This window comes from Poeciliopsis prolifica, unplaced genomic scaffold (genome assembly GCF_027474105.1).
Source record: "Poeciliopsis prolifica strain line A6 unplaced genomic scaffold, Auburn_PproV2 SCAFFOLD029, whole genome shotgun sequence".
Lineage (NCBI taxonomy): Eukaryota > Metazoa > Chordata > Actinopteri > Cyprinodontiformes > Poeciliidae > Poeciliopsis > Poeciliopsis prolifica.
Window position 1 is genome coordinate 5,073,549 of NW_026562404.1, and position 22,208 is coordinate 5,095,756.

The 22,208-nt window shown below is 38.4% G+C and overlaps 1 protein-coding gene across 2 annotated transcripts in view; it reads left to right on the top strand.

Annotated features, from left to right (window-relative positions):
• znf385a (zinc finger protein 385A) overlaps positions 1 to 14,380 on the top strand; it is a 68,296-nt gene extending 53,916 nt beyond the window's left edge. For both annotated transcript variants that reach the window (XM_055049715.1, XM_055049716.1), the window contains 4 exons: positions 5,068 to 5,421; positions 8,761 to 8,945; positions 9,218 to 9,310; positions 10,119 to 14,380. In XM_055049715.1, the coding sequence (XP_054905690.1) occupies positions 5,068 to 5,421; positions 8,761 to 8,945; positions 9,218 to 9,310; positions 10,119 to 10,370 (884 nt within the window). In that variant the 3' untranslated portion in view covers positions 10,371 to 14,380. The remainder of the gene's footprint in view (positions 1 to 5,067; positions 5,422 to 8,760; positions 8,946 to 9,217; positions 9,311 to 10,118) is intronic.
• The last annotated feature ends 7,828 nt before the right edge of the window (positions 14,381 to 22,208 follow it).

Consider the following 22,208-nt stretch of genomic DNA (forward strand, 5'->3'; position numbering starts at 1 on the left):
TTGGCGAGGCCTGCAGTATAGAGCATGGCAGCTGTTACACTACTGGAGAGAAACTCTGCTCTGCCGGCCGCCCCCTTCCTGCTTCGCCTTTCCTCTTTATCATGCTACAGTTTGACACTCCTACTTTAATGAAGGACCACGTTAAAACCACCCTCATATTACAGCACACAAACACTCACACACACCCAAGGTCAGTTAAACAGATGACTTTCATGTGATGGCTTGGGTTGCACAGTGGGACCTGACAGTAGAATTGGGTTACGCAGATCTGATAGTCTTTCATGCTCTGTTTGTTGAGCCAAAGTCCGTTTATACATGTTTTGTTTCAGCAGGAGTTTCTTGGGTCAAATCTGTCTAAAGCAGTTGCACCTAATAAAACAAGACACATGTTAGATGCTGGCTGGAATATCTTGTTGCATAACTCAAAGTTCAAATTAAGAGCAAACTGGGAAAATGCACCCAGATACATTATAGATGCAAGTCTGATATCGAGTTCCATAGATCTTTAATAATTAATAATGGTTGCAGAATCCACAGTCGCCTGCTGGAAGGTATATTTGCACTGCATATGTATTAATACATCCTGCAATCTTTCTCATTTTCTTTATGATGTAATCATGAACGTTAATGCATTTCTTTGAGGTTTTATAAAATAGTTCAGAACAAAGCAATGCATAGTTTGAAAGGGGAAATGAAAGTAAAATACTATTTTGTTCATTTAAACTTTAAAAAAATCTGAAAAGGGAACAATTAATTTATATTTACACTGATACTCTGATGTTTGCTTCATCTAGTACTCTAAACAAGGATTTCAATAATGAGGAATGGCCTTTGACTGGACCATTCCGACATAAATGTACTTTGATCTGAACCATCCAACTGTTATACTGACTTTATGTTTATGATGACTATTTTGCTGAATGTTTCAAGTGTTTTGCAGCTTCTATCATGTTCCCTGTCAATAACGCTATGTACTGGTAGGCAGGTAATGTTTTGCATGCAGACCAGAAAGTTTAAATTTGCTCCTTTGACCTGCATGATTACCACTACTAACTTTCAAGATGGCGACGGTGAAGTCAGCTGCACAGCATTTGAATCGACATCAAAAAGCTCAATTCTGATGTAATTTAACCAGAACTCGTTCTTTCACATGTTTGCATATTCTGCAGCCGGCCCGGCTTGTGGAAAAACTGCAAACAGAACTTCTCATTGGTTTTGTTTCACCACTCTATAAATGTCAGCGAGAGCTGTCCTGTCGACAAAGTCTTCGATCATGGCTCGCGGTCTCTGTAGCTTCTTTAGCGTTAACATGAGTCTCTTGGCTGCTTTTTTTTTTTTTTTTTTGATTAATGCTCTGCTTGGCTGGTCTCGGTTTCTGTTGACGGACCATGACTTTGGAGGTTTGGTGTTGTGTCATAAAGACGGAGCGAACAACCCTCTGTGACAGTTTGGGATGATGTTCCTAACCAAATCCTGCTCTGAACGTTTCCATACCCAACAACTGATTGTTTACTGATGTTTTCTAACAAACATTTGAGGCCTTCACATAACGGCCACATTAATGAGACACAATCACAGAAAGTTGGACTCCTTACACTAATTTGGTTACTCAGTTCAACCAACCGTACAGTATTTAAATTTTCACAAAATAAAATCCCAATATTTTGAACAAATGAGAATAATTTCAAGGGACAACTTTGCTGCCATCCTCTTTATATTCTCTTGGTATTTTCTGACATAAGGTGATGCAGTATGTTCACTCTCATTAATTATGCATCACTACTTTATGCCTCCTCTTTCCACAAGATTTATTACCACACAATCTCTCATTTAACACTTGCAAAATATACATCGATAACAAATAAATTCTCAATATTATTTGCAATCGTACATTTTTTCCTCAACATTTCCTGTAGTTCAGAACAAATTTTAACACATACTCTGTGTTAAAATCTGTTGACAACAAATTGCTCTGTGGAATTTGTTTGCATTCAATGAGATGCTTTGGTCAACAAATCCTTTTCCTCCTGGGGCCATCCAATAGGTTGCTTTAATTTCCCGAAGTGGATTAAGGCCAGCATAGACTCACCAGGGTAAGTGTAAAGCATCTGGATTGAGTTATCTCCCCCTCATGAACTCTCCCCCAATAATAGGAACTTCCTATGCTTGGCCATGAGAGAGCCTCTTTGTAAATGATTAAGTAGACTTACAGAATATCCACAGTTGTAGGAGAGTCAGATAACTCTGGCACAAAGATTGTGCGAAAGAAAAAAAAGCATTCCTTTTAGAGTCTACTGCTTAATATTAATATATCAAACAAAATGGTTTAACTTCACATGATACATGACCATTTTATATAGAATTTCATGAAAATTGTTCTTTGATTGCTTTAACTGTTGCAGAATGATTTTTTTTTTTTTGCCCTTGGTGTTGAAAAGCTTAAAAGTGAAGTTGTTTGATTGTAAATATTAATACAGGCCCTGTAGGGTGTGTCTGATTATTGCATTAGGAGAAACGGAGAGATGTTTGTCTGCAATCTCAGACTTGGATTCTCAAATTATTCCTAATTATTTGGCAACACACTTTCCTGGGAATTTTGATTCCGGGAAGCAGTGAACAGGAACAAACTTCCAAGAGCTTGGCCAAAGACAGCACCAATTACAATATAATCACATTAGCCTATAGATGAAATAAATGTATCACTTGTCATTGTGGTATTTCTGCCACAAAAGGCAATGCTGTATGAGAACACACAGATGTGAATTAGGCATTTAAAGCAAATGATGCCTAATTTCCAGAAATGCTGTACAACATTTCTTTAGTTTTACATGCAAGGAAGGCTTGCCGATCATCAGATTGGTTTCTTTATAGTTTGGGTACGGGCCACACAGTCTCTGCTTTTGAGAGCGTAGGAATACCCCACCCAAATGCGGGGGGTCGGAGGGGGGGGGGGGGGGGGTATTTTTTCAACACTCTCTAGTTAGTGAATACCAATGGTCTTGATTGTGGGTGTAGCTGACCAGAAACACATGTGTGGAAATGTATACAGCTATTTTGCTTACTGGTGTCCTTGGTAAAAATGCCTTCAAATACATTAACCTGCTTTTGCAGCCCTTTGATCTAACATTCATACTCTCAGTATAACCCAACTCTTAATTTAAGTGCTTTTATTCAACAAGGGTAAAGGATTTAATCTTAAGAAATCATAGTTGTATAATATCACCAGCGTTAAAGTCATTGGCACCTTGTTGGAGCTGACAGAGAGAAGGATATATGACCATTCATCTTTGCTTTGTTTGAGTTCTTGTCTCATTTTCTCTTTTCTTCTGCTCACCCCACAGGTTTCCCTTGACTTTAGGTCTGGTAGAAGGTGTAGTTTGTGTCAGGTGAAGCATTTCTAAGTTGATTTGACCAGATGTTTTGGATCATTGTACCAATAAAGACCACAGTGGTGACCCATTTTCAATTTTCCACTGTCTAAGTTATGTCATACCTCAAGGAACACAGGAATTAGAAGTTGCTGGATAGTATTAAAAAAAAAAACAAATAAAGAAAAAAGCCCAGATAATGACATCATTGCTTTTTAAAGCTTCTAGTTGATTCTGAACATTTAAGTTAAATGCCAGAAGATTTAGTTTTTATTTATTTTTCTATTTTTCTTTTCCTTTCCTGTTATGTGAACTTGGAAGAAAAAAATATTCAAATATAATTGAGCATACTCAAATTAAATTCTAAATTTTCAGTATCAGAGCATGGATCCAATGCAGGGTTTTATTTTAAGGATTTTTATGCATCATAACTAAGATTTGGGGGGACACTGTATATGGTAACTGATTAAAAACAGAAGTATAGATTGACGCAGGCAGAGGCAGGTTTTATGGGGGGCAATATGCCCCAGGATAAGGGAGTTGCACAAATGCTCACAACACAATTTTATCTCTTAATTAGAACTTCCCTTTCCCTTGTCTGTATAACCACTGAAATGTTATGCATTCTGTAAGGACTGTAGGAAAATAAGTATGACTAGAGAAAAGAGATGTTTCCAACTCAGCACTAAATGAAGGGGCTTTTCCATTAGTTTTAGCTCAAAATCTAAAATATGTTTGACTGATTAAACCCAGATTAGAAAATACTGCTCTGAAAACCGATGCATTAAAAAGGAATCTGAGACTTATAAAGCCTTTTTATTAGTGAACACACAAAAGCTTGAATTTTGTGTTATTTTGGAGTTCCATATATTGATAGGAGTCCACAAACTTCAACATATAGACTGGTCAAAAGCCTGCACTGTGCATAAGGAAGTTGTTGCCCAGGGCACCGTTCCTGCGGGAACCACCACTGCACGCACAGGCAAAGATAAAGACTGAAATAAAATGACATCAGACTTATAAAGTGCTTTATTAGGACTCTCAAAGACGTGTTACCATGAGGTCAGTCATTCCCATTCATGATGGCCAGCTACTGGATTGTATCCACAGCAGCCCTGCGGCAGTCTGACAGGAGCAAATCTGCTATTCTGGCGCCACTGTTTAATAAAATGCTTCTGGAATTTATGAACTGAATTCTCACTGTTTCAGCCAAATTGAAAAAAAAATAAAATAAAAATAACAGGTGTTTTGGCAGAAGCAGAAATATTCTGTGGTCTGTGCTTCCTATTTGTCTCTTTGGTAAATGTGAACGCAACCAAACCACATCAAGGAACGATGAAGCTCTCAGACACGTTAGACGCACGCTCCTCCCTTTACATACACTAGTTTGGTATTTCCTTCACTTTAATTAAAAGGCCCTTTTCAAACCCATTATGAATTACAGCAGAGTAAATAAAAAAAAAAAAAAAAAAAACACAACAAAAACAGCATACAAAAAGCTTTTTGTTGGTTTGTTTGATCTACAGAGCGAACCACAACTGCTATATTCAAGAGGGAGTGGTGGACAGTGTGGTTACATTTAATACAATTATATTTCAAGGGAAACATATCTTTAGTTAACTGTTTCAGCTACTCTGTTGGCTCTATAAAATCGGGTATTTAACACATTGTTTTCTCATTTTCCCTTTAATTTCCCCAGATGATACACGACCTCTGTCGCAGTTAAGCGAGCCCCTTCTGGCTTCAGGGCCCCTTCCCTCACTACCCAATCCACCCACCCCGCCCATGGATTCCCCCCTGACGTCAGTGTGCCCACTTCTTCCAACTCAGACTCCCTCTTTGGTCCCCCCGACCAGCTCCTCCCCCGGCTGCGGCAGCACCAGCTCAGACCAGCCCGGGTCTGGACCACCAGCTTCAGGAGTGTCAGCCACTCCGGCTTCCAGCAGCCCGTCCAACCCAGAGACGGAGGAAGACAAGGCCAAAAAGCTGCTGTACTGCTCACTGTGCAAGGTGGCTGTCAATTCACTCTCACAGCTGGAAGCCCACAACAAAGGTGGGTAATAGCTGAATTCTGAATGAAATGAAATGAAAACCCCAAAACATGCTTAATATGTGTAGACAGAGAGCAGTTCAGGTGGAAGTTTAAAGAAATTACAATTTTACAGCTTTGGAAGTTTAATGGGTCTCTTGAATTTGTTTAAAATACTTGCTTCTTTGTTTTCTTATCAATATATAGAATTGCAAATATGTTCACAGGCAATTTTTTATGATTTTCTTAACTTTGAAATCTGCACATGGGAATCGACAAGCAGATAAATGAGAGATGCACCATTCTAAATATTTTTTATAGCCTTTTTGCCATCGAATCTTTATATAATCCACACTGTCTAAAGACAAGACACTGTCTTGACTCTCATAGGACGCGTTAAGTGACTGGCATTTTATTTGCACCACAATCCATCTCCTTAGGGAACATGTGGATTCCCAAAAAACTTCAAATCTAGCCTGTTTTGACAATAAGATACAGGAGTTTTGCTGTCATACTTCTAGACTTCCTGTTACCTACTGGAAACCTGTGTTTTCTTGCAGTCTGAATGACCTGCTAACATTATGGAAAATAAAGGTTTCATCAAAACAGCTTCCAGTTACCTCCATGTCCTTTGGCTTAATTTTTAAATACTTCACTAATGTTGAAAATCAGTGGCTCCAGTTTTATTCCTTCAGTTCCAACTTCAAAGTTTCTATCTGCCACACACCAATTACAGTTGATTAGGCTGAAAATCAATCAGTTTCTGTCAACAGCTGATTTCTATGTGGATCTTTATTTGAAACCGATTAAGAACGCTTTAAATAAAGTGTTGAACGTGACACAACAGAGGAGACACCAAGAACTGCACTGATCAGCAGATAAATGATCTGTTTGACACTGACATTCCTCGCCCATGTAACTGAGAACTTCTTTCTAGGTCTCCAGAGTCGTGTCAAAGTGTCTAACCTTGTGTTCACACTCGACAGAAAGCTCACTTTCTTCTCTCACATAGGGCTGTAGTGTTTGACATAACCCCAAATCCACTGAACCAAGATTAGTTTTGCCATTTCCACGAGGCCTATTATCTATGCTCTCTAAAAGTCCTCAATCTAAAGGTTTTCATGATGCCTGGGTTGTGTAACTGCTGCCAGAGGGATGTAAATAGGAATATACAATACCACTGGACACGTTGTACCAGACGGCGCTGAAACATGACACATTCTCACTGTTACAATTATCCCCGAGATGCCATTTGCTCACTTTAATCCTTCCAGACCGACTTACAGTAAGTCTGCATGTAAGACGATTGTATGAAAGTTTAAAAAGTTTGTGCAAAAGCATTAATTCCTGATAAATTTTAATGTGCTGTATTGGGATTATATTTCATAAATAAACATTTACTGCACAATTGCTAGATAATGCTTTGTTCAAAAGAGTGGTGTGCATTTGTACCCGGCCCCCCTTACTCTGATTACTTTTCCCACTATGTGTGCATCCGAGGGGTAAAAGAGGCCAGAGGTGAAAATACACACCGCACTCTTGAGGTTCTTGTTTGAAAAACCACATTGTTCTCACTTCACACTTAGGTAATTGCAACATTACCAATACAAAAAAAACTTAAAGGTGCTATAAATGCTCAACACTGAATAGCAGCAAGAGACACAGTACCATAATAAATTGGCAAATTATTGATTAAACTGCACCAAGCTTATCCTGGGTGATTAGACCCAACTTCCTCAGCCAATAAGGCCATTTTAATGTGGGATATGCAATAGCTAGGCGGTCACTACCACCATTATAGCACAATTTTCCTCAATTTTATTTTTCACCCCTTTTTGATTGACTCTTTTTCTCATTTATCTACAGACCTATTTGTGTTGCATTTCTCCACTAGAGCCAGAGAATAGCAGTGTTTCTCATCAAGATGCAGATGCATGTTTAAAGTAAAAGAACACACAGTACTTTAATTTATTAACTCCTAATCACAGTCCTGGGTTTCAGCCTGCTGGGTATTTCTAGAGTTCAGGGCCTGGAAAACTAAAAGTTAAACCAGCTGAAAGTTGGAGGAAGACAATATGGAAACAATTACTCTCACTCATTCTTAAAATAAAAAACTCGTACATTTTCACAGTTTAAAAATAAAGTGTGTGTCATGCAGACAGATGCTTGAACCAAGTGCGTGGCAGAAGGATTAAGTGCCAAACACACAAAAATGGCGAAAAAAAAGTAGAAAAGATTGCAAAGTAATTTCATTTCAACATTTTGTTTTCATTCCAAACATTTCCTGTTTTTGATTCTTGGAGTGAAAGCCATCCGCACTTGTGTTTATAAAATGAGTCAAGCTTACAAAGACAAACAGATCTCCAGGGCCATCCTCAGTGCTCAGACCAAAATAAAACAGAGAGCACATTTTTGGCTTCGAGTAAAACTTATCAGTGCAGTTGCGTCCCTGCAGCGACGCCTCCACGTTCTCCACACTGCACCCCACTCTCATAATTTCTCCTTCCTCTAGGTGGCCTTTGCTTTGTTCAAAGAGATTTAAAAATTGACTCAAATTCAATTCAAACTGTATGAAAGTTACAGCTGATGAGGGTTGAATGGTTTTCTTTCAGTTCTGGGACGTGTAATAGTGTTTATTTCTATTTTTAATTTAATTTTTTCTTGTTTTTAATGTCTAATTCAGCATGTTTTCTGTATTTTGACCCAATTTAGTGATTCACTTAACAGTATTAAAAGCTTATATAATCGAGCAATTCCATGACTAAAATATTTAAGAAATGTTTTAGAAAGGATCTGCATATATTTTTTGTTACTTTCCTAGTATATTCTTTTTGTTGCTTTTTGTTGTGGAAATATTTTTAGTTGTTTTTTTTTTGTTTTTTGTTTTTTTTCTTAAAGATCAAATGGTACATAATGTACTGTGGTTCCCAATATTTAATTTTTCTATTTTTAATAAGCTACTAATGTATCACCAGAAGAGGATACTTTTATCTGATGTCTCACACTGACAATTTCACAGCTGTCTTCTTACTGCCATCTTGTGGACAAAAGCTTCATCAAACTGAAGAGTTCTGATTTCTGTTCCACTATAATGGTTATTGATTTATTGATGAAGCCACACAGTGCTTCACACTCTTCTCAACTTTAATTATGTTTCTTCTATCTCATTGTTTCTGCATCTGTTATTTGAGCTGAGCAGTGATGCATCATGTTTGAATTTATTTTATAGAGGAAGTAGACGATATCTAGTCATTTTGTGGTAATGGAGATTTAGCCAATCTGCATTATTTTACCCTTTGTGTTAAAATGTTTCTATCCAAAAGACTTTTACAATATTTTTTTTTTGTGTTTATCTGCCTGCAGGCACTAAACACAAAACCATACTGGAGGCACGAAGCGGGCTTGGTCCTATTAAGGCGTACCCTCGCCTGGGTCCGAAGCCCAGTGGAGAGCAGGGAGGGGGGCCAGTGGACCCCAACACTCAGGAACGAACCTTCCACTGTGAGATTTGCAACGTGCGGGTGAACTCTGAACTGCAACTCAAACAGGTAGGTGGAAGATTTTTTTATTTACCATCCTTCCCTTTGAGTTTGAGAAGCATGTATAATATTGTTTTCTATAGACTGAATCTAAAAAACCCCATTAATTTCCTGAATTTAAATTCGGACTTCACGACATTAGAAAATCTTGTGGTAGTCAAGTAAAGTACTTTTTTTTTTTAACACAACTTATAGTGATGAATAAAATATTTTTGAATCAGTGCATAATCAAGAAAAGTTCCCAAACCACAAACCTGGTCTCCTTTGTTGTGTGTTTTTAGCACATATCAAGCCGGCGGCACCGGGACGGCATGGCAGGAAAGCCGAACCCCCTCCTCAGCCGACATAAGAAGCACAGGGGGGCGGATCTGACGGTAACACTTTGACTTCTGTCCCCTGTCACGCATTTCATCAAACAAACATTGATTCTAGAAATTGATAATTTCGATCTCTAGGAAGATCTTCATAATACCCATATTGCAAGGAGTTTACAGAACTGTCGGCCAGTCTGGTTCAAATTGATGTTATGAATTTAATATAACTTGAACTGAAAGCAATTATTTTTGTGAGACACATGAGTGTTCAACTCGCTTTCTCTCATGAAACCATTGACTCTTGCCGTTTTGAGATGAACAAGTTTGCTGTGCTCTCTGTTCCCAGCGACGTCCTTCAAGACTGTAACACAAATAACCTAACCCTAAAACTAAAAATATACGTTGGATCTTTACTTTTCACGTGATTGTTATAAAGATATTCCATTCCAACAAGTGGCTTGTAAAAGATGCTATTAGAAAATTGGCTTATTTGATTTGTATTGTCACATTTATTGCTATTGCAGTAACTGATCTCAATAAATATGTAAAAAAAACAAAAGAAAAAAAATCATGACAACATTGGAAACTCATCTCATCCATCCTTACTGCTAATTTATTATTCCCAATGATGCAAACATTTCAGTTTGTTTGAAATTACTATATGTAGACTCCTTAATATGTCATCTGGAGATGTAAGTCAAATAAGGTGAAGTATTACTGACAGTAAATTCCTAGAATTAAAAAAAAATAGATTTTTACAAGTTCTTGGAGAACATCTGATTATTGATAAGGTACTGATGCTTTTGAACTGATCACATAATTTCTGTCCTACTTGTCTCGCCCCTGCCCCTCTGGTTTCTGTTTTCAGTCTTCTTTGACCTTCTCCAAGGATCTCACCAAAGCTTTGGGTGCGGGGCTGTTGCCCAGCCCGCTGGCCGTTGCCGCAGCTATGGCCGCGGCCGCATCCTCGAACCCGCTGGCTCTTCGCGCAGCTGCCCCTGGCCCTCACCCCCACCCCCACCACCTCTTGCAAGGCCCACCTCTCAGCCACGCCATCTTGAGACCCGCCCCTGGGCCCATCCGCACCACCCATGGGCCAATCCTCTTCTCTCCTTACTGACACATCGCCCTGTGACTTCATCTCGTCAGAAACATCCACTCCAAAAGCACACTGTGAAGCTAGAAAATATAAAAGATCAACAAACAGCAATTGTTAAGGAGGGAAACATCTAGTCGTTTAAATGTCTGATAGAATAGCAAGGGAAAGGAACAGTGGGAAGGAGTACAAGTATTATGTGTCTCTTTTTCCCTTTACCTAAACCTCTCCACTCACTCGCCTTCTTTTTCAAAGGACTTCTGATGTAGAAAAGGTGAGTGAAGGAGAGAATTCATTATGCATCGTACTCTCTTGTACATTTCCCATTTTCCCCTCGTCCTTCCCTTGCACTGTGGCCAAAACGAGGCCACCTCAATATAGAAAAGAACAAAACGAAAAAACTACACAGACTAGGCAGACCTTTCTAGAAATGTCAAACCATGCATAGTGTTATCATTACTATTCTGGTGCAGGCGGTGTTTCTCCTGTTGTTACGGCTCGACTTCTTCTCGTCACCCTATGCACCTCAGAAACCAGGACAATAGTGTTGCGTCAATAGGGTAGCTGCTTCCTTCGGTCTTTGCTGTGTCCGCCGCGGCTCGCTGTGGCGCTCTCCACAATGCTGTACACTGTCCTTCTCCTCAGCCAGCAGCTCTTCCATTTGTGACACTAGATGCAACATGACTTTGTCTGACAGGCCGGCGGTACTCATAGCCGAACACATCAGACGGAGAAGGTTAGGAGAACAGAAGTGAGACTGTAGGGGATCGCAGCCTAAGCCCCCTGTCATTGCCAGAGAAGGTGAGGTGAGAGGAGGGTCGGCGCGGGTCAGCGGACGGATTGACCACAGGAAGCATGCAGACGCGCGCACACACATATAGTCCAGAACAAATCTGTGTTTTAAAATAGATCGCACCAACTAACACTGCTGCAGGGCATGTCTGCCAGCTTTCATAACAGTCAGAAAACGACGTGGAAGAAGACGAAAGGGGAGGGCGGAAACAGCTGGAGTCAAGCTTGTGAACATACTGCACTGCTGTATTTAACACATGACAGTCCTATACAGCTCAACATATGTTCAAGGAAAGGATGTTCTATCGTGTTGTGGTTTATGTTATTGAAAAGAGCATAGGTTATAGTTGCCGTTCTCTTTTCTGTTTACATCATCACCACGCTCTTTCCTCTCAGGCTGAATTACTGTGTAGGTGGTCAAGCATGACTTAAACCTGACCTTGTGTTCGGATCTATTTATGTTGTTCCTGCATGCGTCCTCACAGCGAGGCTCTTCAGGGACAAACTTTAGCATCACTGGGTTGAACCCTTTCATTCCTGCGTAGTCCTCCACCTCCTCACCTGGCTGATACCCAAAGGTTTGTTTGTTCGGGTCAATAAAATTTTTTTTAAAAAGTGTGTCTGATAACTGACAGACAATAAACTGAAAGGGAACCGGATGAAAAGCATGCTTTCTTAGTTTAAGATGGTATTGAGCTGGATTCATACGATAAAGGTGCCCAGAAGCAGAAGCCCAGACGTCCAGCTCGAGGCAACTATTGGTAATTCCTGTCTTACAAGTGAAAGCCATGACACACACCATGATTTGTTTTCTTTTACAAAGACTGGTGAGCACTTTGTTTTACCTCGGTTGGGACTGTTGCTTTGTGTTTGTACTGCACATGAAAAAATGAGCAAAATCCGCGGGAAAAATACACATATAATATTTTTGTAGGTAGGAAATGTTTATCAATTCATCCATGGGAAGGAAATTAATAAAGGGGGTTGACATTTTTTTGGTAGATATCATAAACAAGCTTAACACACCTGTGCATTCTGTTTGTTCTCAGAAGTTGGAAGATCTGACTTATAGCTCATCATTTTGAATTAGCAATAATTGTTAGATGGGATGTCACAATTATGACTGAAATATCTCATAGTCACAGGACAACATTCATTTTTCCCTCTCAGTGTTGGAATTGGGCTTCATCAGAAATGTCTGGAATGTCTCCTTTCGTCCAATTTTGAAAAGTTGGTTTATTCATTAGGTTAAAGCTGTCATTCAGTCAGAACTTGTGTAAATCTTTCATTTGCATTTCTGACAGTTTTCTCATTTAATCAGTGGCACATAATACTGTAACAGACATCTTTTAGTGATTAAAAGAAGAAAAAATATATATCACTATTGGCTTCCACTGGTAGCACCACACACAGTAACTAGTGCCAAAACGTTTGCAAATTTTCTGACTTGCGGCTTTGAAACATTTCCTTCATACTTGGATGCGCGGAGAAATGTTGCATTTCCAAAGTTGGTTTGGAAATACAACAAGAGCGACACCTGAAGGGGTCATTGTTACTGGGAAAATGATCTAAAATGACTAAAAATATAAGGGGTCAATTCTGTGATAACTTCCATCTGCGTCATTTAGTGGCAGCAGGTTATAGGTTGGATATGGCAAATCCTCTTTTTGCTATATTAATACTTTATATAACTGCATCTCTTTGGCATAAATCAAATACTGCTGCAAGCCTCGAGTACCAGTACGAGTACCTCGATTTTAGGAGAAGCTGGTTTTCCAACTTTGAGCAGTGGTATTCCCAACTCAGCTACCACACTATTCCCAGATCAGAGCTCCGACTTCCGAGACAACTGGAATACAGAATTACAAATAGGTAGACAAGATGAGGAGCCAAATAAAGCTAGCTAAGCAACAACTGGCTCCTGCTCGACAGCTTGAAACAGAAACCCCTTATTTTGAACAAGATGTACACTGTGCCCTATCATTGAGAAACAATGAGCTCTAATGTCTTACCTTTGTCTGAATATTGCAATGCAATGAGCAATTTATATCAAAATGACTTGTTACCATTGTTACGTCAATGTCTGGAGTTGTTTAGAGTGGGAGCATGCCAGATCACAGACCTTTCTTTCCCTTCCATGAAAATCTTGGACCCTCGATGGTACAAGGGAGGAGTAACTCAGCACAGAGACCGACCCTTCATATTAAAGGGCCTTTAAACTATGAGAATCTCTGTTTGGGGAACAGGGTACAACACCAGGTGTAAAAGGATTTCAGCTTGACGATCTGTTTTTCTTTTTCATTTTTTATTTGGATTCCCTATGTTGCTTTTTTTTTTTTTTTTTTTCCTGTTTGTGATTAGCGTACCCAAATGAAAATGCAGAGGAATATTATTAATGCCATTACTTAAAGAAGAAGTTGTCTCAGTGTCAGCTTCCACCATCGTGCTCTTTTTGTTGTGGAAAGTAATCTTTGAGTTCATTTTGTGTGTGAGATGCTGTTCCAAGATTTGTGCTTGCCTTCCTGTTGGTGTGTGTACCATGTATATTCAAGTGTGCGATGGGATGTCCTCACCTCTGACCCTCCACCTGTAGCGTATGGAGGTGACCTGGAGCTAAAAAGTGCCCTGACTTAGTGATGGAGACAAAAATCCTGCTTGATTAAAGGAGTCTGACGAATCTGAAAGGATTTTATCATGGAGCTGATCTTATAACTCGGCTATTACAAAGTGTTTGCGTCCCTGTTAGGCCAGTCATTCTAGTAGCATGACTGAAATGTTCAAATTGTCCTAGATATGTTGACAAAGTGGAAACAGCCATCAAATCATCCTCATTTTTCACATTCGGGAAATAAATAACCGATTCCCATTTTCTGGACTTCATGTTAGCTGTGTTTAGGCTCCTAGCCTTAGCCTTATTCTGCCCTCAGTCTCTCTCTCTGAGCAGAACCAGACAACGAGAGAGCCCGAGAGGCTTCGGTGTAATTTTGTCTTGCCAATAAAATTATTTTTGAACTTCATTATCAGAGGGATAAAGAGTTTGTATGGCAAACTGTAGCAATACCTGACTCATTCTGGCTACTCTTGTTTATTGCAATAAGAAAATGAAACAATAAATGTGTATGTGATTAAAACATAAATGTAATTTAAATAATAATGAAAAAAAAACTTTATGGAAAATATTGATATCAAGCAAAACTATTGTGAAAAAAGTAAATGTCAATAAATCATGAAATGATATCGTCTGCAGAATCTTTATGAATCACTCACTGTTGTCTTCCCTTATTTGTTGATTTAGCTCTTCAAATATAACCAACACATTCATCAAATCACATGCGAGTTATATGGTCAAAATTTTAGAGACATCTGTGCCTCATTAGTTTGCTGGTAACATATATTTCAAGATTTAGTCCTCTCTTTAACAAAAGGTTCAGCCATGCATTTGTGAAGCAATGGACCTTTCTTTCATGGGTCAGGTCGCTATGAAAACATTTGGTCCATTTCAACATATCATTTTCAGGCAGACATCATAAATCATATCATTCCCATCATTTCAAGCAGCACCAAAAAGAAGAAAAGAACATCTCAGGAGTGGATGGATTTCAACAAAAAGGAGAAATTTATGCAGGAATATACGCAAATGTCCTGAAGATCATCTTTATCCCTGTTTCCTTAAACATTACCATCCACACCAATGTCCTCTATGAATTTGGTTTCATCGATGGAAAACTCTTAGTAACAATGAGTCAGATGAGTCTTGTCCAGAGCACTCCAAATACTTTAAAGTGTATGCTGAAATTTAGTAAAAAGTTGACTGTCCATTTTAATATTTACTAATAACTGATCAACTTTGATCATGTGAATCTTGTGATTTCAACAAACAAATAGACATAAAGTAGAATCAATAATATTGATTCTATAACATTGCAGTTTTAAATGCAACTGTGCAGACAAAAAAACAAGCAAAACAAAAAATCCTCTGCTGAAAATTTTCATAAACACCAATTATGACTGTTTATGCAGTCAGTGGCCTTTTAGTTTAAGAATAATTTACTGGGCCATATCTTTAAATTGTGTTTCTTAAACAACCATACAGACTCAGTATCAGATTTATTTTCCAAGATTGGAAAATACATTTTCTTGCACAAGCAAGAAATGTATCTTTGTTTTCCAATCCCTCTCAGCCTACAGACAGAAACAGATCAACTTCAGAGGAAGTGAACAGTAAACTGTATAAATGTACTTAGATGTGTCTGTACAGCTTTTTCTGAAACCAATAATAGGGAGAATGGTAGGGGGAAAGCATACTTTTGTTTTCTCTTGATGTATTTATTTCATTATGAGGCATTATTTTGCTATTCTTTATTTGATTGTCTTCATTTAGCCACAATTTGTCTTTAAATGATGCCAGTTTACACCAGTTTTAGTGGTAGAACAACACACTTTACACGTCAAACGAAAGAAGTAGAATAAACTATGTACATTTTCCAGATATTCCCCCTGAAATATCTACTTACTGGCTGCTTGATAGATTTCTCCTTGAGGCTTTTGTGATACTGTCATTTCTACATGTACTCCAGTGGCATAAGTGATAAAATATGTAATTAACACCTCTTTAACACACACATCACTATCTAGGCAGATGATGTTAGTAGAAACATTTGCTCTAATTTTTCTTTTTCTCTGTGTACTTTTTTTTTTTTCACATCTAATACCGAGTGTAATTTTTTTCACTTTGTAGGCTATGACAACATTTCATGAACCGTTTCTTCTTCTCTAGACGGCCTACATATTTAGTGAGAGGTGAGTAACTAACTTCTGATAATAAATTATACACTGGTGCTGTTTCTCTGCATTTTTTTATTTTTTATTTTTTGTATACTGGCCTCTCCACTATCTCCAGGTCATGCCCCTATTAGCAATACAAAATGAAACCACAAGATGGCTCTGCTGTGATGACTGGGAGATCGATGGGAATGAAACAAAAGAGGGTCGTTTGTAGTGAGCTGTGTAACGAAGACTAATGATCCAAAGCCTTACAGACTAATATAAACGGCACACAGAAGAGCAGGACCGAATGCATAGCGTGCCTTACAAGCAGCTCCACTTCCATGATCTCTACGCTGTTTGGTGAGAATGAGCCTTGGATGAATTGGCCAGATGGTTGCTGAGTCATCAAAGGTGTTGTAAAACTAAATGGTGCATATAAGCTGCAACCCTTAAATATTGCCAAAATGTCACCACTCAAAGATGATTGTAAATGTGGTTCTCTCTCACGAAATTATGCAGTGTTGTGTGTTTGTTTCCCCTCTATTCGCTGCCCTGTAGTGTTGAGGGTAGTGAATGAAAATATACTGAAATATTTATTCTTTATCATTACTTAAAAATAGATGCATTTGAAGTCTCCTGATGACCTTTCCTAATTATACCTTCATGTATTGTTACCAATGTAATTGTTTCTTTATAAATATACAGTGTTTTACGTTGAAAATTACAAAAGACTGATTAAACACACCTTTCTCTTTCCCCTCATGTTTGTAACCCCTGTTTTCCGTCTGCAAGGCACAACAGCAGGACTTGTCTTGCACTAGAAAGAGAGCCTGCAGCTCTTGAGAGCTCGATGCATTGAGATGTGGCAATAATGCCAAGAGATCGTCGTCATCGTGAGTGCTCAAATGGAAACTGAAGGGAAAGAGATGTTCAGATGTTCTGATGTTTGGCAGAGCTTACCTCAAAGCAAAAGTCTGCCTCTTAGAGGAGCAAACTGGTGCTAGGATTTTCCACATCTTCTGTGTCAGTACTTGTGCATAATTAACACTGATCTTTACCACTTTGATGAAAAGGCATGTATGTTTCCTATAAAATGTAAAATGTTAGTATATACATATACATATATAACATTTTCTGATTGAATCTTGTCATAAAACCAGCAACAAAACACACGAACAGAATATTTTAAGGGTCCTGATTGTTTCTGAGACACAATGTAGAGGACTTTGAAATAATAATCTCTGGGAGAAGTTGCCCTGTTTTTATTATGCTTTTTGAATGACTCATTCAAAAAGCATAATATTCAGTTATTACGAACCTTTCGGCCCGTTATGATGTGTCTCCTAGATGTAGGACAGGATTTTAAAAAATGGGCAGCACAAAACAGGTGAACACAAAGTTGTTTTAGACTTCAATACTTTTTCATGATGCTTCAATATTTGAAGCCTTATAAGAGCATTTATGATGAATGTGTGTAACCTAAAATATCCATATTTTCCACTTTCTGTTTTTATATTACATTCTAAATATTTTCTTGCACATATTACTGGCATTGTCATTTAAGAAGTGGACAGAACCCAAACACTAGTTTTCACAGGACTAGCATCCTGAGCAGTCCCACAAAAAAAAAAAAAAATAAATAAAAACTCACTTAATCCCGGAGATTAAGTGAGGGGATTAACGAGACACAAAAGCATCAGGAAAGATTTTCAGGACACAACTGATACAGTTATAGTTTTATTATTATGTGCCTGTGCACTTCCCTTTTTTGTGCCACCAATTGGCCTTGGCATCTGCCCAGGGCATCATCTGGCTAACACCAATAACCTTTATAGCTGATGTTGGCCAATAATCTGCACACCAATAAGAAACCAGATGAAGATCATTCTGTCTATCTTGAGGTAAACTGTGATTTGACTAAACTGTGTAAACTGTGAATCAGAAGACCTCATACAGGTTTTCACTTCAGCTAAGTCTATTTTAAAATAATTTAAAATTGACTTAGTTGCTGCCAACGAAGGCAGTTGATTGTTTGCAATGTGTGTGCATGAGTCTTTTAAGAAATATTTAGCATTGAAAGTATGTATTGGGTGGTGCAGTGACTAGATTCCAAGTATGTAAGATATTATAGTTAAATTAAACAGAAAGCTACACCTTTTCTGACTTTTTTTTTTCTTTTCTTCCTGCGATTGAACAGAGATAAATCAGACCTGCTGGCTTCATTTATGCTAACGCTTTTCAGAATGATGTTGTATTGCTTCAATGGAAAGTTAACTTAATTCCACGTTAAATTTGTCGTAGGTGTCTGGATATATTGAAGGAAATGCGTAAGCGAATCGTGTGCCACATAGTGCAGCCTGTGCCTCTGACACAGTGAGCCAGCTTAATCGCGTGATTAAAACGCAGATCGTTAAAACTTGCATCTGACAACACATTAGACACAGAGCGAGGGCGACAGAATCCCCTTTGCACGAAAGCTGTTGTTTTAGTGTCGAGGCGGAGGTTATTTTAACTGCGTGCCTCCATAAACAGGAGACGGCAGGTACAGGTGCATCACAGAGGAGATAATTAGTCCGGGAGACAGAACACAGTGGAGAAAAATGTGCCTGTTGTTTTGTTTTCTTGAGTGGTTAAAATTTTATTTTTTATTTTTTAAACTTAATGTAGCTCTCAGTTTATTTAGTTGAGCTTGACGTCTGGTTCAAATGTTCATTTTGATGAATGTTTATGCCACTACTTGATTAAAAAAAAAAGAAAACATTGGAATATCATCTCAGAGGAAAACAGGTGCTTCTCATCAGCCTTAGACGATTCACTTCTCTCTTTCGAAGTAAATCACAGCGATCTCAGTTTCATTCATATCCTCTGTTGTTTGGTACCACTTCAGGCAATATCCTGCCACATTTGTCAATGCGGAAACCTCCAGACGCACTGCAGACATAAAGATCGGGGGATGAATCCACCGACTAATATCATGCTCTCTTTAGGGAAATTTAGTCAATTCCAAACAGCAGACTACACAAAATAATCCAATTGTTACAGGATTATAGACAATAAACTTTCTGGGGGAAGGAAAGGAAACAAGATAGAGAGAAAGAAGAAAGAGAAAGAGAAAGAAAGGTCACCTTTGAGTCACAAATACATCTGATTGGCAGTTGTCAGGCAAGTTATTTTCTTTGCCACAGCCTGGCATCTCCTGCACCTGATGTCTGATAAATTTAGCTTGCAATTTCAAAAGAAAGCACACATTCTGCTGAAACTCTTTGTAAAGCTGCTGATATGGACAGTCATTTCAGAAACTCGCACTCTTTAAAAGATTGTATGTTACACCGTTCCTCGGGCATGGTGTGTTTTTTTTTTGTTTGTTTGTTTTGTGTTTTTTTTCTTCCATCACTCAACCCAGACAGAAACTGAAGAATACCTTTGGGCTTCAGAAAGTCCATGCCAAGCCTGGCTGTTTCACCCTTCACTTGGCCCTGAGCGCTGCATTACAGAAATGTTGCCATCCATACTGGACAGAAATGATGCATCAATAACATTTCCAACCACACAACTGACAAATGAGTGAGAAGTTAGCAGAAGTCCTGAAATGTAGAACTAAATTTAAATGGAAAAACTTGGTCTTTGGAGCCCAAAATTTCTGTTTGTACTTATGTTAGTTCCTTGAGATACATCGCCCACACAAAGTGCGATGTGTCCTCAGAAAATTATGTTGCTTAATTGCAGAAAGGACTGCCGACTAATATGTTAGCAATCACTTTCACTAAACTTTGGAAGAAAGGCCCTGGGCATGTGGAGAGTGTTTTCCCCGTTAACTGTGGCCTGAACTTGGCAAGACTTCTGCTACTTGTTATCTACTCATGTGTGCTATGAAGTGTTTAATGTGTTTGTTGATGTTTGCATCAAACAGCATATACATCTAGTATACCATCAAGTTATAAAGCACAAACTGTGGAAAGATGCAAATTGGTAAAAATTAAATATAATTTCTTTTATTTATTTTTTTATGTTGCTTATGAATGCAAAAAATCAATGCAAAAGCTGTTAATTATGGTCAGGAGAGATCAATAATAAGCCAATAGTCATGCTTCACTGGTAACAGGAGTGTGAAGGCGTATTATGAAGTGGTAAACCATTATTAAGCTTTTTATAATCTGTAATAACTTGATCCCATTATTTCAAACATTTCCTACTACATAGATTTGGGAAATAGTTACATTTGTATTTCATTGTTCTTTGGATAATCTTGGATAAATGCTTTTCTGTATGTTTATTTATACATTACAGAATGGAAAGTTTTAACCCTTTACTTATGTTAATTATGATTTTCTGCTTCCAGCTGGAGAACGACTGGCATATTACATCAGATTCATTTGACCAATCTCATCAAGCCTCATCAAAAAACTAATTCTAACTCATTGATTATGAATCACTTCCCGTGCTGTAAACACGAGTTTCATTTGAACACAATACTTTTAACAGTTTTAAGGAGGATACTCCAACAGTTTGAAAGCCTTAACAAAATGCAGAACAGCTGAAAATGATCTTTCAACAGGTATTCGTCAGCGCTATAATGGTGACGTTCAGTTGTTGCTGTGCGGCTGGCACTGCTATGTGCAGCCGTACAGCGGCTCTTCTGTTCCAGACGGCACACTTTTCCCAGCTCAGTGTGCCAGTCATTATTCCTGCTCACAGCTGTTACTGAAGCAGAACAGCAATGGCACAAACCCTGAACTGTGGGCTATAAAGATGTGTTTCGTTCAAGATAGTTCAGTGTGATTTCTGTGATGCAGTTAAGCTTAACAACTAATTCTGGGGGTTTGTTTACTGTATTTTAAAAGTTGTTTTCGTCTCCATCAAAATTGAAGTTGTACTTGACCTTCACCCTCGATCATGTCACGAAGATCTTTCTAAACAAAGTTTCTGGTTCTGGATGTCACTGGACGTAAAACCTGCTCCAGATGGCAAGCTGGTGGTAGGGAAGCCTGTCCAGGTTCAGCTGTGTATTACAGAATTACAGCAAGTAATGCTGATAAAACATCATTCCTCTGTCTTTCTGCCTTAAATACTTTCGTTGATATTTTATATTTCAGTTAAACCCATCTGTGTGATGTTTTATTCAGAGGAATAACTGGCTCTCTTCCTGACCTGTGGCAGGAAGTGGCAGAGGCTTACAGTGATTTGGATTCAATGGAAAAGTCACTGATGATAACCATGGAAATGACTAGTGGAAAAAGACAATTTGCTTTCTATCGCTTGATCATTTTAAGACTTACATTTGTTGCCTCTCTTTGAAATGTGTTGGAAAATTGTCAGCCTGCTCTGTTTGCCTGTGTTGATGTGCCAAATTTGTTGGATTTGTCTTGGGCACTTTCCTTATTTCCCTATTTAACTTTCCTGTTAAATAAGGAAAGTTTAGCAGTCCATTTGTGTTTTTAATAGAGTTGCCATTGCATGTAAAGTCTGCAAGCTGTTCTTATAATTTCCATTAAGATACTTTTTAAGAAACACGTTTTCTTAAAAATTAAATCAAATTAAAGTACGAAACCCAAACAATTTAGTTGTTGTTTATTTTTGCTGTCAAGTTTTTATTAAAAAAAACAGGAGCACTAAGAAATTTTTATTTGCCTTCATATTTATTCATGAATTTGACAACATGCAATCAGTGCACAACAATATAAATACAATAAACTGCTTCTGTGATATCTCATTTCATCTTTAGGCATGTCCATCTGAGAAACCTACTGAACAAGTAACAAGTAAAGAATCATCATCTGATTGTCTGCTGTGATATCTGGTGTGTGTGGAGGCGTGTGTGTGTCCTGTGTTTCTCTATGTTGCCCTGTGATGGACTGATGACCTGTCTGTGGCAGGTCACCAGTCCTTCTTACTCAGTGACCACCAGAGATGAGTACCAGCCACACCTCGGCAGTATGAGACAATGCATGGATTTTTCTTTCGGTGCGATTTCAAAAAGCAGTAAAGCGTCCTACACATTGTGTGATATTTTTTATTTGCATTAAGGAATTCAAAATTTTGGAAGAGTAATCGGTAATACAATCAAACAGAAACGGATCAACTTTGCAAAGATTCCCAAACGCTTAAGTGAGAGCATGGTCACAAAGTGGATATAATTTTGCAAAAATTGTAGTCATGACTGGGAAGTTTTGAGGTGAGACAAGTGCGAGCTTAGTGACCTGTCTGTCAGTAGCTTTCCAGCTGACAGAAATAAATGCAGTAAAGAGTCTCCAGAAACATATTTTCTTTTACTGCAAAACTGCAGAAAGACAGTAAATCCTTTGC